Source organism: Copidosoma floridanum, unplaced genomic scaffold, assembly GCF_036245765.1.
Source record: "Copidosoma floridanum isolate Cflo_tuat_1 unplaced genomic scaffold, Cflo_Japanese_pri ptg000030l, whole genome shotgun sequence".
Lineage (NCBI taxonomy): Eukaryota > Metazoa > Arthropoda > Insecta > Hymenoptera > Encyrtidae > Copidosoma > Copidosoma floridanum.
The window spans coordinates 4,374,875-4,388,674 of NW_028321907.1; the positions used below are offsets into that span (position 1 = coordinate 4,374,875).

The 13,800-nt window shown below is 36.3% G+C and overlaps 3 protein-coding genes across 4 annotated transcripts; 1 reads left to right on the forward strand and 2 right to left on the reverse strand.

Annotated features, from left to right (window-relative positions):
* Window positions 1-928: 928 nt before the first annotated feature.
* Window positions 929-3,800, forward strand: LOC106640149 (armadillo repeat-containing protein 6 homolog). The gene is made up of 6 exons (XM_014354084.2): window positions 929-970; window positions 1,274-1,597; window positions 1,727-2,058; window positions 2,143-2,441; window positions 2,519-2,784; window positions 3,039-3,800. The coding sequence occupies exons 2-6, from the start codon at window positions 1,481-1,483 to the stop codon at window positions 3,408-3,410; spliced, it is 1,386 nt and encodes a 461-aa protein (XP_014209570.2). The 5' UTR covers window positions 929-970; window positions 1,274-1,480; the 3' UTR covers window positions 3,411-3,800.
* On the reverse strand, window positions 3,707-6,523 carry Stip1 (Stress-induced phosphoprotein 1). 2 transcript variants are annotated; one of them, XM_023390234.2, is made up of 4 exons: window positions 6,062-6,523; window positions 5,280-5,607; window positions 3,975-5,007; window positions 3,707-3,896 (listed from the first exon to the last, which is right to left on the reverse strand). In XM_023390234.2, the coding sequence occupies exons 1-4, from the start codon at window positions 6,068-6,070 to the stop codon at window positions 3,824-3,826; spliced, it is 1,443 nt and encodes a 480-aa protein (XP_023246002.2). In that variant the 5' UTR covers window positions 6,071-6,523; the 3' UTR covers window positions 3,707-3,823. The 2 variants fall into 2 exon arrangements, with proteins under 2 accessions (XP_023246002.2, XP_014209569.2); XM_014354083.2 differs by having other exon boundaries at window positions 3,975-5,031; window positions 5,118-5,607; window positions 6,062-6,522.
* A 763-nt stretch (window positions 6,524-7,286) lies between these two features.
* Window positions 7,287-13,292, reverse strand: LOC106640140 (putative DNA mismatch repair protein Msh6). Its single transcript, XM_089596527.1, has 18 exons — window positions 12,679-13,292; window positions 11,755-11,982; window positions 11,566-11,666; window positions 11,249-11,500; window positions 11,042-11,176; window positions 10,822-10,969; window positions 10,348-10,748; window positions 10,198-10,285; window positions 9,919-10,115; window positions 9,739-9,836; window positions 9,507-9,662; window positions 9,276-9,433; window positions 9,128-9,216; window positions 8,548-9,057; window positions 8,298-8,477; window positions 8,043-8,220; window positions 7,810-7,961; window positions 7,287-7,729 (listed from the first exon to the last, which is right to left on the reverse strand). Exons 1-18 carry the CDS (start codon window positions 12,836-12,838, stop codon window positions 7,460-7,462), a joined length of 3,501 nt encoding a protein of 1,166 aa, XP_089452653.1. The 5' UTR covers window positions 12,839-13,292; the 3' UTR covers window positions 7,287-7,459.
* Between the last annotated feature and the right edge of the window lie 508 nt (window positions 13,293-13,800).

Genomic DNA, 13,800 nt, shown 5'->3' on the forward strand with positions numbered 1-13,800 from the left:
CAGCTGCCAGGCGAAAGGCGCACATGTCCCTTCTCTCTCACGACTCTCCCTTTTTTTTTTTTTTTTTTTCAATTCTTTTTATTTTCGGTTTATTCACTCACGCTCTATCTTTTTTGTTTTATTTACACGCGCATTCATGTGCCTTTGCGCGCTCTTCTCTCTTGAGTATATTCCCACAAAGGGTGTCTATTGCGATTTTTTCTTTTTTTACTCCCTGGGAGTCGTTGATGCGCGTCTCTCGTGAGAACTTGATGTTTTGTTTTTGATCGCCTGTATACGCGTATGAAGCGCCGATCGGAGCACTTGCGATCGTCAGTCTCGTTGGAGTGAAAATAACCGGTATCATATGGTGATCGGTACAAATGTACATCTGCGCGGGCGATCGGTATATATATCTTGATATGTGGTGGTCAAGCTTTTTGTTCATTCATTGTGCATTAATTGTTTATTTGTAGTCCGCATGAGTACGTATATGTTTATGTATAAAAAAACGCGTAACAGGTTCTCAAGGAGTATATACAAGGTCAGGGCCAATCGTACTTGTAGGGGTGCGCCTCGTTGCTCCGAAATGAAAGGACGCTTAAGCGTTATCGAAATGGTACTCGCGTATCCATATGCATGTAATATTATAATGTTTACATATACACACCTACGCATCGTACATTATAATAATATACGTTATTAAGTTTAGGCGGGTTGTTGAAATAAAAAGTTAACCGATTTTCTCTCGAAAAATCGTTATTGATGGCGTCAGACGAATCGAAGGTATAAAAAACAAAAACAGTGACCTCATTTCTTCGTTTGATCGGCATCATTTTTAAAAGGCGCGGGTTGTATATATACACATATATGTATATGCAGTTACGAGCGTTAGAGGATTCGAGAGATCCTCCCATTATATTAATTCTTTTTATTTGTCTCCGTGGCTCTCAATTTCTTCCAAACAAATTAATCACATGGCACATACTCGGTAAGTATAAATTTTGTAACTCAGAGTCCTCGCACAATTAAATCAGAAATGTGTTTATAATAAATTAAAATTAAAAAATAAGACAGAATGCGCTTCAAGTCGTTATAAGTATCTACTTACCAATAAAAATTTGAAAGTACAAAATTAAACATTCAAACATATATTATGTGTACACGAGCTCTTGATGGCTCTCGGCATTGGCTTATCTTAATAAGGATAAGTTCTCGTTCTCGTCCGCTCCGAAACGACAAACCAGTTTAAGCATATATACACATATTTACTCACACACTCCTTGTTTTGCAGAGAGAGAGAGGAAATTGTGTTGCCGTCGTGGTGTTCACAATGTTCACGTGTAAACAGCAGGCCATTCACAAGTGAGGCGCCAAGTTATTTAAAACCAAGTGCATCGTAGGTACTTTGTGTTATTTTAAGAGCTCCTGGGTTTTTAGTACAATAGTTTGAGACAACATTATTGTCCGTCGTGTGGTGCATGTGCATCTGTTATCAGTCATGGTTCGCGTAATCAGCCAGGAGACCTACGATGAAGTCGTGCGTGAGAACATTGAGGAGTTTTCCATGTCTCCCGAGGAGGCCATCAAGGAGGCTGTCGAGCAATTCAAGGCACAGGTGTGTGATGACTATCTTTAAGTAAATTTTTTGTTTTTCTTTTTTACAAACCACCAAATTCCAGTAAAAGAAAGAAAACAAAGTTGAGTGACAGCTTCCAATCCATTGCATGTCTCTCTTCTGCTTTAGGGTGTTGATTTGACCAACATCATAAAGGATCTCTCGCTGAACGATGGGGCAAATGATATAACAAGTTGCATAAAAAAACTCTCAGAGTGCACCAAAAGTAAAGAGCACGAACATGCTGCTCCTCTACTGAACAAGCTCAGGTCAGAGTTGGAGAAGGACATTGCGCGACGAGTTTTTGCTGGCAAAAATGGAGCTTACAGTATACTTTTGGATGTTATGACTAGCTGCAAAGACGATCCAATTTTATTGAGGTTGGCTCTCAAAACCATCACTGCTTTGATGACGGGTAACCCAGATTTGTTGGACGAGACTGGGATACAATTACAAAAGAGGTTTTCTTCTTTATGCTCATAATTAAGGGTTACAATTAGTTTAATATAAAATTGCTCATTATGGTCTTTTTTTTACCAATCCAGATTATTGGAAAGTAATCACAGTGATCCACAGACTTTGCAGCTTATATTAAAATGGATCAGAGAGTGCTGCATCAAACACGAGTTGAACAGACAAAAAATCTTTAAGGCTGGTATTTTAGACGATTTAAAGTCGATTCTTGCGGAAAGAGATGCAAGTATTGCAGTTGTGAAAGAAGTCTGTGTTGTCCTGAGAGCCTTAACATTGGATGATGATTTGAGACACGAGTTTGGAAAAGCACATGAACACGCAACTGCCATTGCCAGACAGACCTTACAAACCCTTACAGGATTATTATCAAGTGAGTACTAATTCAAAGACATTATCATGATCAAACAAACATAAACCAATATATTTAACTAAATTTTTCTTTTGCAGCTTATAAGACTGATAAAATTGTAGTAGGAGAGATAATGCTGACAGCAGCAGCTCTTATTGTTAGAAACGAATTTTGCAAGGAATTTGAAGAAGCAGGAGGATTGGAATTTATTTTGGATGTATTCACAAATCACCCTGACGTGGAAAAAATTAATTGGCAGGCACTCAAGTTACTTAAAAGTTTAGCTGGTAATGACGACGTCAAAACACACATCGTCACTTCTGGACTTGCGCCTTTGATTATTTATGCCATAAGTAGATTTAAGGTGAGAGTAATAACCACTTATTAATTAAAAAAAAAAATGTTTATCAATTTTCAAGGACAAATTTGAAACTGTAACTCAAATTTTTTACGAGAAACAGAAAATTTATTTAAACTAAATTTAAAAAGTTAAAATTATTGGTAAGCCAGGAGAAGAAAGATATTACATTATGTAGTAATTGCAGCCAAATCAAATATACAAAATAATAAGTTTTTTACAATGCTTTAAGGAATTATCCATATTGTTGATATTTACAGGGTTCTGAAGCCGTGGTAACAGCCGGTCTTGCCTGCATATCTGCACTGACTTTAAAAAGTTCTTCAAACGCAGGTGTTTTCTATGACGGCGGCGCGGTTTCTATTATCATCGACGTAATGAAGGCCTACCCCAACAGCGTTAACGTGATGCAGCATGCGGCCTGGGCAATTCGTAACATGTCTGTACGAAATAATATCGAATCTCGTGAGTTTATTGCTTGTGGTGTCGAGGAGCTGCTGAACAACGCACTTACAATGCACCCGAAAACTCTGGAGTCGGATATCAAGGCAGCGCTTCGCGATTTAGGCTTGCAAGTACAGCTGAAGGAACAGTGGACAGGAAAAGGTCATGCACTAAAAAATGATCAGTGAGAACAAGCTTGGCTTGGTCTTTTTTTTATTCCTCCTCTTAGAGGAATGTACCTTTTTATAATGGCGTTAAGTTATTAAATCAAAGACTATTTTCAAATCTCCTTCAAAGTGCATCCTTTATATTTCAATGATTTAATTGGTCGAATTATTTACCGTCTTTTGTCACAATTAATTAATTTTGCGTAAATTAGGCTTAGAAATAATACGTCTTTGAATGAAAACGATACGAAAATATAAAATACCGCAGTCTGTAAAAAACCGTTGGTATAAGTAGTGGTATCAATAATCAAATAGAATACTTCAAAATTGATTCTTTATTGCCCAGAACTGAATGGTAAAAGCTTTTTTTTTTTTTTTTTGGAGCACTATGTGTATATAAAATTTTTTTTTCATCATTATTAAGTTAAATTTCATTAATGTATGGCTACGAGTCCCGACTCCAAGAGCTTTTGAAGTTTGGCCGCTATCGCAGGATTCTTTAGATGGCTGAAAAAAAAAAAAAATGTAAAAAGTTTTATACACTAAATTGTTGAATAAAATATGAATTGATAAAAAAAAACTTACTCTTGCAAGGCTTTGGGATCGTTTTGCATTTGTTCCAAGATAAGTCTCATGGCGGGGTCTCTCAAAATATTCTGCACTTCCGGATCTGCCATAGCCCGTTTTCTTACCTCCTCTGGGTTGGAACTCACTGCAATCGAGCACGATCGGTATCCTTCAAGAGCTTCGGCATTGCTGGGATCCAGTTCCAAGGCCTTTTGATAAGCTGACAGTGCTTTTCCCTGCTGCTGCATGCCCTGCAAGATCTTTCCTTTCCTGATCCAGCCTTTTATAAACTTAGGATCCAGCTCCACGCACTTCTCGCAGTCTTTTAGACCTAAATCAAATGCCGCCAGTTTTGTGTAACAGGCCGCTCGATTGCTGTAGTACTTTGGATCATCTGGATTCCTGAGGATAGCCTCAGAGTAGTGTTTCATCGCAGCCGCATAATCACCATTCTTAAACATTTGGTTGCCAAGCTCCTTTTCCTCTTCAGCCTTCTCAGGATCAATATATGCTTTTCGTTCCTCTTCCTTAATCTTCTTTTCGACTTCAGACAAGAGGGTCTTGATCTCTGGTGTTCTGTGCTCAGACAACGACTTCTCGTAGTACACTTTGGCTTGTTTCCAGTTGTTCATTTTTTTGTGAGAGTGTCCAATTCGTGTAAACGCCTTGGCAATAAGTTTGAAGTCTGCTCGATTTTCTCGGCCTATTTCGATGGCCTTTTCGCACTGTGCTATACACTTTTCATACTCTTTTTGCTCAAAGTAAACAGCAGCGATGTTGAGATAGTATGTGATGTCGTTTGAATCTAATTCGACGGCTTTATTATAATGCTCGAGTGCTTCTTCAAAACTCTTCTTTTTGTAAGCAGCATTACCCAAGTTTTTTTCTTCCATAGCTTGTTTCTTTTCTGGCGGCATATTATCTTCTTTTTTTGGTTCCGGTTTTGGTTCTTCTTTTGTTTGTGACTTGGGCGGCTCATACTTTGGCGGATCTACATCCATACTTTCATCCATGTCACTTAATCCTAACAGTACACTGAGAGTCGTAAGAACTCTCGTGTCCTGAATTTTGGTATCTGAAATTGCGATAATTTTTTTTTTTTAACATCTTATATGTTAATTAGGCAAAGTACAATTAATAACAAATTAAGCTGGTTAATACTTAGGGCACCCGGGTTGGTGCGCAGTTCACTAAGAAGCGCTAAATAATCTGGATCATCCATCCAAGCCCTAGTTCTGGGGTCACTTCTAAGTTTCATGAAAGCTTCTGGTCCATTGAAGAGATTCGCCATTCCAGCATTGCTTTTTTGGTTCCTAACTTCACGAAGTCCTTGCTTGAGCTGATCGTTAGTAGGATCTAGCATCAAGCCCTTTTCGTACGTATTTATCGAGTCATCGAGTCTGCCCAAATAAGCCAAAGCACTGCCTTTTCTTGAGTAGCCCTTGGCCCAGTCAGGCTTTAGTGTAACTGTTTTGTCGGCATCCTCCAAAGCTTGCGAGTACTTGCCCGCTTTGGCGTAGGCTGCAGAACGGTTACTGTACAACACATGGTTGCTCTTGTCCAAGTCAATGGCTTGGGTGTAGAACTGAATCGCCTCATCAAATTTGTTTTCTTGTAAGGCTTTGTTACCCTTATCTTTTAATACGTTGACCTAAAAATCAAATAATTGTTTTTCTTCAAATTTCAAGTAATCTTAAATAACCACGAATGAAAAAGTAATGGAAAAATAAATCAAGTAATCAGGAACTCTAGAATTTTTTAAACATTATTGCATTTCACTAATTTTTTGAAAGGTGGTAAGTATTTGCTAATCTTCTGCAAAACAAAATAGAAGATTCAAAACATTCCCATCGCACTGTTACTTATAGCAAGTCACTTTATATCTTTTAACTTAACCCACATACAAGTTACAATAACCACGCTCAAGTACCTACAAATTTTTTACAAGTCAACGGTTAACCACCTCATCGAGTTATTCTTTCCATTAACGGCCGGGCACTCTTTAACGTTTTCATCCCCTTGTTTACCTTCCTAAGCTGTACTTAATTAAAAAAAAAAAATGAAACATAACACATAAGTAAGCATACATAAAAAACCATTCTCACCTGATCCATAATTCGCCACGAGGATCACACAGCCTCGAAATCCAACACCTCGCCAACAAAAAAGTAAACGAAACAAAACAAAAAAACAGGGTGTGCTTCAAAGAACAATCGCGTACTTGATTGAGATAGTTCGTTAGCTACGTGAAGAGAACTACTTCAATGAGTCGCTGAGGTTGAGGAGTGTAGTCGACAGGCAGTAGCTATGATGAGGTGCAACGTTACTAAAAACTGAGTGCCGGGTGGCTGCGTATTTTTTACAAGAGTCGCGTAGTCACGTTGACCCTGATACACTTTCACTTCGTTTTTTTTGTTTTTATTAATTACAAGCTAGTCTTTTATTCTCGTGTGATAGTTAACGTTCTTTTGTGTCGTTGAAAGTATAAATGCAAAGCAGCGGCAGCCGCACACGCACGAGGTTCGGGCTGTTCAGAGTTCAGAGCTTCTGACTCAGATGTCGTAAACTCGAGCAATTCCTGGAGCGCAGGCGCGTCTTCTCGTGGTGTGTTCTCTCTCTTTTGCGCTTACATCGCGCGGCCTGTCGCGGCCTCTCCGAATGTTCTGGATCTTCGTTGCTCGAAGTTTCGATAAATATACATAAGTATATAATATATGTTTGTGCAGTTCGAAAAACAATAAGTTACCTAACAATATATATGTAAAATGTTTTTTTTGTTTTATTTAACCAGACATACTTATTCAAATGCAACGTTTTAATGTTATGAAAAGAATACATGACAATGATGTTGAATTTCAATTTATAATAGATTACAGCAAGTACATTTTTTGGCTTTTACAAGTTATTTATTTATTATTTTTTTTTTTTTCAATAAACTATACTTATGAATTTTACAAAAAATTACTCAGCAACTTCTTACAGTCAAAATAAGCATACCTCTTTGCATTTATCTTCGTATTGTACATTAACTACATAAATTAATTTTAATAACTACAATGTATTAATTTCGCCGATTTGATGGTTTGACAATGATTTGATTTAACTTCCCTTCATGCACAAGCAAAAACATCTAAATTTTTAAGCTGAGCCCATAATGCAGGTAACCAATGTTGGTCCAAGTTTGGTAGTGAAACACAAGCGCTATTACTGACGAATATGATTGATTTTTTGAATATATGAAAAATTTTTTTTAAGAAAAATCCATACATACCTAAATTATACATCGAACACTGTAAAAATAAACAATACAAAACAATATTTATTTCAACATTAAAGTTTTATTAATAAGTAACTTCATATTCATATGGTTATTTTTGTAAGTAGAACATTAAGTAGGAACCAATAAATTCAGGAATTCATTCATGAGTACAAAAATATTAATCCAAATAGTACAAGACTATACAACTACAAAATAGAACGACACGAACGGTAACAAATAATTTTTAAAGAGTCGTTAAACTCTTAAGTATGCTTTTCATGGACAAGCCGTCGTTGATTTTACAAAGAGTAGTAAAGGCATGTCGAAGATTTACTTCGTTTTCTAGTTTTGTTGCTATTTCCTGGGCTCGCTTAGTTATGTGTGCAGGTATGCCAGCCAGTCTAGCAGCATTGAAGCCATAGGATTTGGGGCAAGCACCCTGGCTCAGCTTGTATAAGAAAGTCACGTTTTGTTCCGTCACTTCACTTTCGTCCTCATTTTCTACCATGCAAGCCTAAAAACAATAAAACCCCATCGTAAATTATATGATTAATACTATTAATACCACCTTCAAAACATTCCAAAAATAATGACCATGTGAGCGGAAGAAACGTTGCTATTGTCTTTGAAGTCCTCAACAAGAGAATGATAGTGAGTTGAGAAAAGTGTCCTGCACTTTTTCTTTGTAAGAGCATCGACCACTGAAGCAGCGATAGCCGTTCCATCGTAAGTGGATGTGCCTCTGCCTGATATTTACAAAAAATGTAATTTAAATTAATGTTCGTGAAATAAGATGATGAATGAGTATACATGGAATGTCTATTTACCCAATTCATCCAAAAGAACGAGCGAGTGAGTTGTTGCATGTTGTAGTATAGCTGCAGTTTCACTCAACTCAACCAGGAATGTACTTTGACCAGCCATAATATCGTCGTTTGCTCCAAGACGGGTAAATATGCGATCGACAAGTGTTAATTGACAAGCGCTTGCAGGCACGTGGCATCCCTGATTAAAATTCAATGATCTATTAGAATAAGAATTAAAATAATCCTTGATAAATACAGTTTACAAGTGATCATTACAATTTGTGCCATCACTGTGATGAGTCCAACTTGTCGCATAAGCGTAGATTTACCACCCATGTTAGGACCTGTTAAGAGTATTAATGGAGCAGTTTCTTCGGTAGCTATACAAGTATCGTTAGGGATGAAGTTGTCGGACGGTATACACGGGTGTTTTCCATCTCTTATTTCAATCATTATCTAAAATAATATCAAATAATAATTGTAGCTTAAGCCGAAATATAACATTAATGACCATTTTAAACAGTACCTCATCACCGTCCGTGTCATCATAAACAGTCGGAATGCAAACATCGCAGGTTCGGGCATATTCACTCAACGAGATCAAACAGTCGAGAACAGCAATATTGTAAATTGCAATGCTCCACTTTTCAAATTCTTCGCTAAACTTGGCAAAAATTTTGCGATTACTGTCCCCTAAGATTTTGTCTCTTTGTTCTTCAGCGGCAATCTGTCTGGAAAGAAATTCCCTAGTTTTTGACGTGGAAAAATTTTTAAATCCTTTTTTCGAACCTTGGTATTCGTAGCTATGGTCAATTTTGTTTATTTGACTAAGAGGGATCTTGATTTGGAATCGTTTTTTGTTGCCACCACAGTACTCAATTTGGTCACCAAAATGTTTCTTCTGTTTGTTCAAGTAAGCATCAGACTCCTCTTTAATCTGAGCTAGTTCCAGCAATACAGCATCGTATTCTTGATCGACACCGTGTTTAGGGATTATAAATCCCTCTTTTTTGGCTTGTTCGTGGTTGAAAGCGTTCTAACAGTGAAAAATTTTGTACAGTAATGATACAATATATCGATTTTGGGAAAGAAATATTCCAACTTACGTTAAAGTGGTTCAAAATTTTTTTTAAATCAGGGAAGCTTCCTTCAGGTTCCAGCCTAGTATACTTAGTAATTAATGAAGAACTGAAATCTAAAATATTTAATGTTTTATAAAAATCTGAGACACCATCATTTATGTTTATTGTTTACCTGAAAATTTTTCAATCACAGATAAAATTTTTTCAAAACTATTTATCATCGCTATGAAATCATTGGTTTTTCTCTGTAAAAAAATATCAGAAATAATTAATATGGCACGACTATCCGGATGATTATGTAGCTTGGCCACATTTCCATAAGCGTGGACTCTAAAAAAAAAAAAAAAGAATTTATAAAGTAGTCTGAGATAAAGAACCATGATGGTTAAGACAAAGTATTTACTTGCTTAACAAGCGCTCCATGTCTGGCAAAGAGCTCAATATATTTTTCACTTCTGTAACAATGTCTGGATTATCCAACAGCTGAGTAATAGCTTCTTGTCGATCAATAATGACACTCTTGCGATAAGATGGCCTGCATATCCATTCTCGTATTAATCTAAAGAAAATCTCATATGAATTATAGTTTTATCTTACAACACTGTCATTTTTCTAAGGTATACTTTTTCAGTTACCTCTTTCCAAAAGCTGTGCAGCATTTATCCAATAATTCAATCAGAGATCCATTACGTCCAAGAATTTTCAAATTATAAATTGTAATCGCATCCAACATCTGTTTAAGTGCAGATAAAAATTCAGATAATTAAAACATTTAGACTAAATGTAGGTTTCTAAATTAATTTAGTGCAAATTACCATGTTGTGAGCAAACTGAGTCTTTTCCTTTCTTCCCTTCTTGATACTCGTAAAATCTGGTGGGCTGTAGATTTTAAACCGACCTAAGGAAAGTAACTGTTGGTCTAACATATATTCTTTGAGCAAATACACACAGCCACCCAAAGCATTAATTGCAAGCTCCTTATCTTCTGATGCCATAAGTTGTGAGCTGTCAGCTGTAAAAACAAATGAACACCACTAATTGATCTGGTGAAATGTGACGGATGAATGACTCAAAGGTAGCAATCGTGTACTTACCTTTGTTCAAGAAAGGCTGTAAGCTTGTGGGCCACGTGAATTCGGACTCATCTCCTTCTTTTTTGAAATAATTATTCTCGTAAAGGGTCTAAAAACAATTAAGTATTACGTGGTTGAATCTTTTCATATGAAAATCGAAGCAGTTCATACCTTCAAGACTTTCGTTGATGTCCAGAATTGCACTTTCTTTTGTAGCGCTTCTTTCATTACGTTGGGCAAAAAGTTGTTTATTATTTTCAGTGTAGTAGGCGATAAGTTGCCTCGTTCATAAATAATATGAGCAGGTGGATGGTGAGCAAGTAAAGTTAATAGCCTCGAGTTGCAATGATCATCTTGAAATTGGCCGAGATGAAATTCACCAATGGAGGTGTCGATGAAACAAACTCCATAAGAAGGTAAGCCAGTCGTTTGGTTTTCAATTACAGACAACAAATAGTTTGATGTAGGTGCTGGTGCCTCAGTGTTTCTACCAATATAGATTCTCGTTCCTTTTGTGCTAATCTGGCAGATCTCACGGTTAACGACTTTATCAAATTTAGTTGATTTTTTCACTAAAAATAACATACATCTTTTATGTAGAGAAAATATTGATATGAAAGATAGTTGATAGTATTGGGCAATTACTTCGAGCGCATCGTTTAGCTGCCATTTCTGGAGTTTCCGTCTGTTCGATCCTTGCTACCTTGTAGCCTCTTTCAATGAGACCTGCTGAGCAACGTCCATAAGCGCTTTCTGGAAAACCTGAGAGAGCAAACTGTCCTCGAAGCTCTCCCTATCAGACAATAAAAAAAAATACAACTAACAAATAATTTGGTATTTTACGTTACTTCAGATCTCTACAAACCCTCATAAAAGATAAATTCATTTCATTGACTCCTATTACAGCATCCATATGATACAATAAATACCATTTTGCAAGTTGGAACAATAATACACAATTATAATGACTAGATTTCAAAACCCACCATTGCCGCATAGCCTGAAATAGTAAGGACAAATATTTAACCATCTTTTAAATATCATGAGAAGATACCTAAGGAAAATCACCTACAGGAGTTTGTTTATCCAAAAAGTCTTGGGGAACATAAAGAGTCCTTGGATCATAATCAGGGTGTTCAGGCGAACGCATCTTCGCGTCCTTAATTTTATCTGGTTGTAAAAATTCGTACTTCAAATGTGGCCAGGATTGGGTATTCGAAGCTTTTGGAGCTGTTGGTTCAACGCCACTTGGTGGAATGTCACTTTTTATGGATTTTTGTGCAGAGCTTTTAGCGGCAGTGCCATTATAAACTTTTCTCTTTTTCTAGAATATGAACAAAGATTTACCTACAACTTTTAACTTCAAGTATACAATTGGAACTGTAATACCTTGGGAGTCTCATCATCAGAGTCTTTTTCGCTAGCTGGTTCGCTTTCACTCACAGCTTCAGACAACGACCCTTCATCTGATTCCTGGGACACATCAGTATCTGCATTGAAAACAAAATTCTTTTTTATACAGAATAATAATGAAATAACAATTTATAAATGCTAAGAATCCATAGAAACGATAATGACCAGGCTTGTACTCATCTCCAGAATCAACTTCAGCATCGCTATCTTCATCTGGAAGAATAATTCTCCTCCTCTTGATGGGCTTTGGTGTGGCTGCATTTTTTTTTCTACCATTTCCATCCTTAGGTGGGTTCTTCTCTAGTCGTATGTTGCTGTCTTCATTTTTTTTTTTTTCCTCATTTTTATTCGTTTTATCACCGGCATTTTCTTTACCTTTTTTCTTTGCTTCATCTAAACATATGAATAGCATTTACTTAAGTTACGACTTTTTATTTATTTAACGAAAGCCAGTCGATTAATCTTACTATACATATGATACAGTGTTCAAATAATATCTCAAAATGTGGTCTTTACTCAAACAATACTATCAACAGTTGAAGTTTATTGATAAGAAGGGATATAAGGGGCCTGTTTCGTCACATTTTAAAAAATGATGGCAATTCTGACAAGATTTAGAATGACTGTAGATGAGAATGGTACCCATTAGACTATGCTCGATTCAAAGTAAAAGTTTGATAAAAAAAAAATATAATAGCAATACAATTTTAACAAATCTTTGGGAACAGTAAAAATGCGTTTACAGATACCCAGTGTCTTTTTTGTTAGAACTGTTATCTTTTGCGCTCGCATCTCTGGCATCACCTTATATTATATATATAAGTATTATTTTTAAAGGGTTGCTGTGTTATCATGGACAACAATGTAATTCACATATATATTTGTGGAAAAATCACGATAACAGTAGCAGTTGATGTATCAAGCTGAACAAGTTAGTATAAAGAAATCTTTTCTAATAGATCCCTCTAAAACTTTTTGCAAAAATCTGCCATCAAAATTTGATTTGGTGAAAAATTGGCTGACATTTAAGTGCAACGTTAAATGTACAAAATATCAACAAATTTCACATGTATACATGTAATTTCTGACCTTTCTTAATCTTGTTCTTTGATTCCGGTTTGAGTGTTTCGGATTTTGTTATTTTGGTCTTTTTGGATGGGGCCTGGTGGCTCTCAACGAATTTCGCTGCTCGGGATCTTGTCAAGATTCCGCCAGACTTGGGCGATTTAATAGTGTTTACTTTCGGCATCTGGAAGCTGTCCTTTCTCCTCCGCTCATTAGGTGAATTAATTCATTTTTCGTCAAAAATGGACAGAGTGTACTTAGCAACTTGGTGTCTCTGTCTTATGATGGTTAGTAAACTTTGCATGCGGAAAATTAAATCGGGGAATGAATTTGACGTTTGTCATGTAAGTACCCGAATATGGAAGCTTTAGAGTTAACTGCACGATAAGTAACAGGTTAGCACATTATTTGTAGCTCATAACTGTAGGTAAGTAGTGACCACTGACCATTAATTGAACCAAACGAAATTAGTAAATTTAAATAATAATTTTTCTTGGTAGTTAATTTAAGACTAATGTCTATGTGTTCGTTCGTGTTCATTAATAGAGGCCGTTTTGTATATTTCGGACACTTTTCAGTGATCCCTGTAGTAGACACATTTTCTTCAGATTCAATGAGTTTTTACTTCTTGTGGCTTGTGGCCAATACTGGCCATGTCCATTAATCACCAATCACCATCAGCCACAGCGGGTAAACTAACACTTCTATAATCTACTTATTTATATTCTTGATTCTTGACGCGTGTGGACCGTAAACTTTAAAACGTAAAAACGCACGGTGTGTTCGATAGTTCGATTGTTAAGTAGATATATACCTACCTACGCGTTAACGTAGATTGTCTTTTCGGCGCCAAGTCGTAGTCGCCAGACAATGTTATGCAATGTGATGAACGGCGGATCCTACTACAATTATATTATTAAGCTGATGGGAACAGTACAATTCAAAATTGCTGAATTTCCTTATCGAACTCCACTTAACATTACTCAGCAGTTTGCAACTCGTCATGCAGATTATACCACAATCCAATTATTAGTACATTATGTATTTGAAGATGACGTAGTAAAAAAATGTTCAATCTACATTACTATTCAAAATAACTGCGAGTAGTTGTTAGTGTGGATTTATTATTGTAAAAATTTTTTTTAA

Excerpts from the sequence above, each read along its gene's own strand:
- LOC106640140 (XM_089596527.1), bottom strand. The coding sequence starts at position 12,838 with ATGCCGAAAGTAAACACTATTAAATCGCCCAAGTCTGGCGGAATCTTG. Across the intron at positions 9,837-9,918 it reads CTCAGTTTGCTCACAACATG|ATGTTGGATGCGATTACAAT; the intron begins GTAATTTGCACT and ends GCACTTAAACAG. Across the intron at positions 9,058-9,127 it reads AAATTTTGAACCACTTTAAC|AACGCTTTCAACCACGAACA; the intron begins GTAAGTTGGAAT and ends TTTCACTGTTAG.
- LOC106640149 (XM_014354084.2), top strand. The coding sequence starts at position 1,481 with ATGGTTCGCGTAATCAGCCAGGAGACCTACGATGAAGTCGTGCGTGAG. Across the intron at positions 2,059-2,142 it reads GGGATACAATTACAAAAGAG|ATTATTGGAAAGTAATCACA; the intron begins GTTTTCTTCTTT and ends TTACCAATCCAG. Across the intron at positions 2,442-2,518 it reads CCTTACAGGATTATTATCAA|CTTATAAGACTGATAAAATT; the intron begins GTGAGTACTAAT and ends TTTCTTTTGCAG.
- Stip1 (XM_014354083.2), bottom strand. Across the intron at positions 5,032-5,117 it reads CACCAACCCGGGTGCCCTAA|ATACCAAAATTCAGGACACG; the intron begins GTATTAACCAGC and ends TCGCAATTTCAG. Across the intron at positions 3,897-3,974 it reads GATCCCAAAGCCTTGCAAGA|CCATCTAAAGAATCCTGCGA; the intron begins GTAAGTTTTTTT and ends TTTTTTTTTCAG.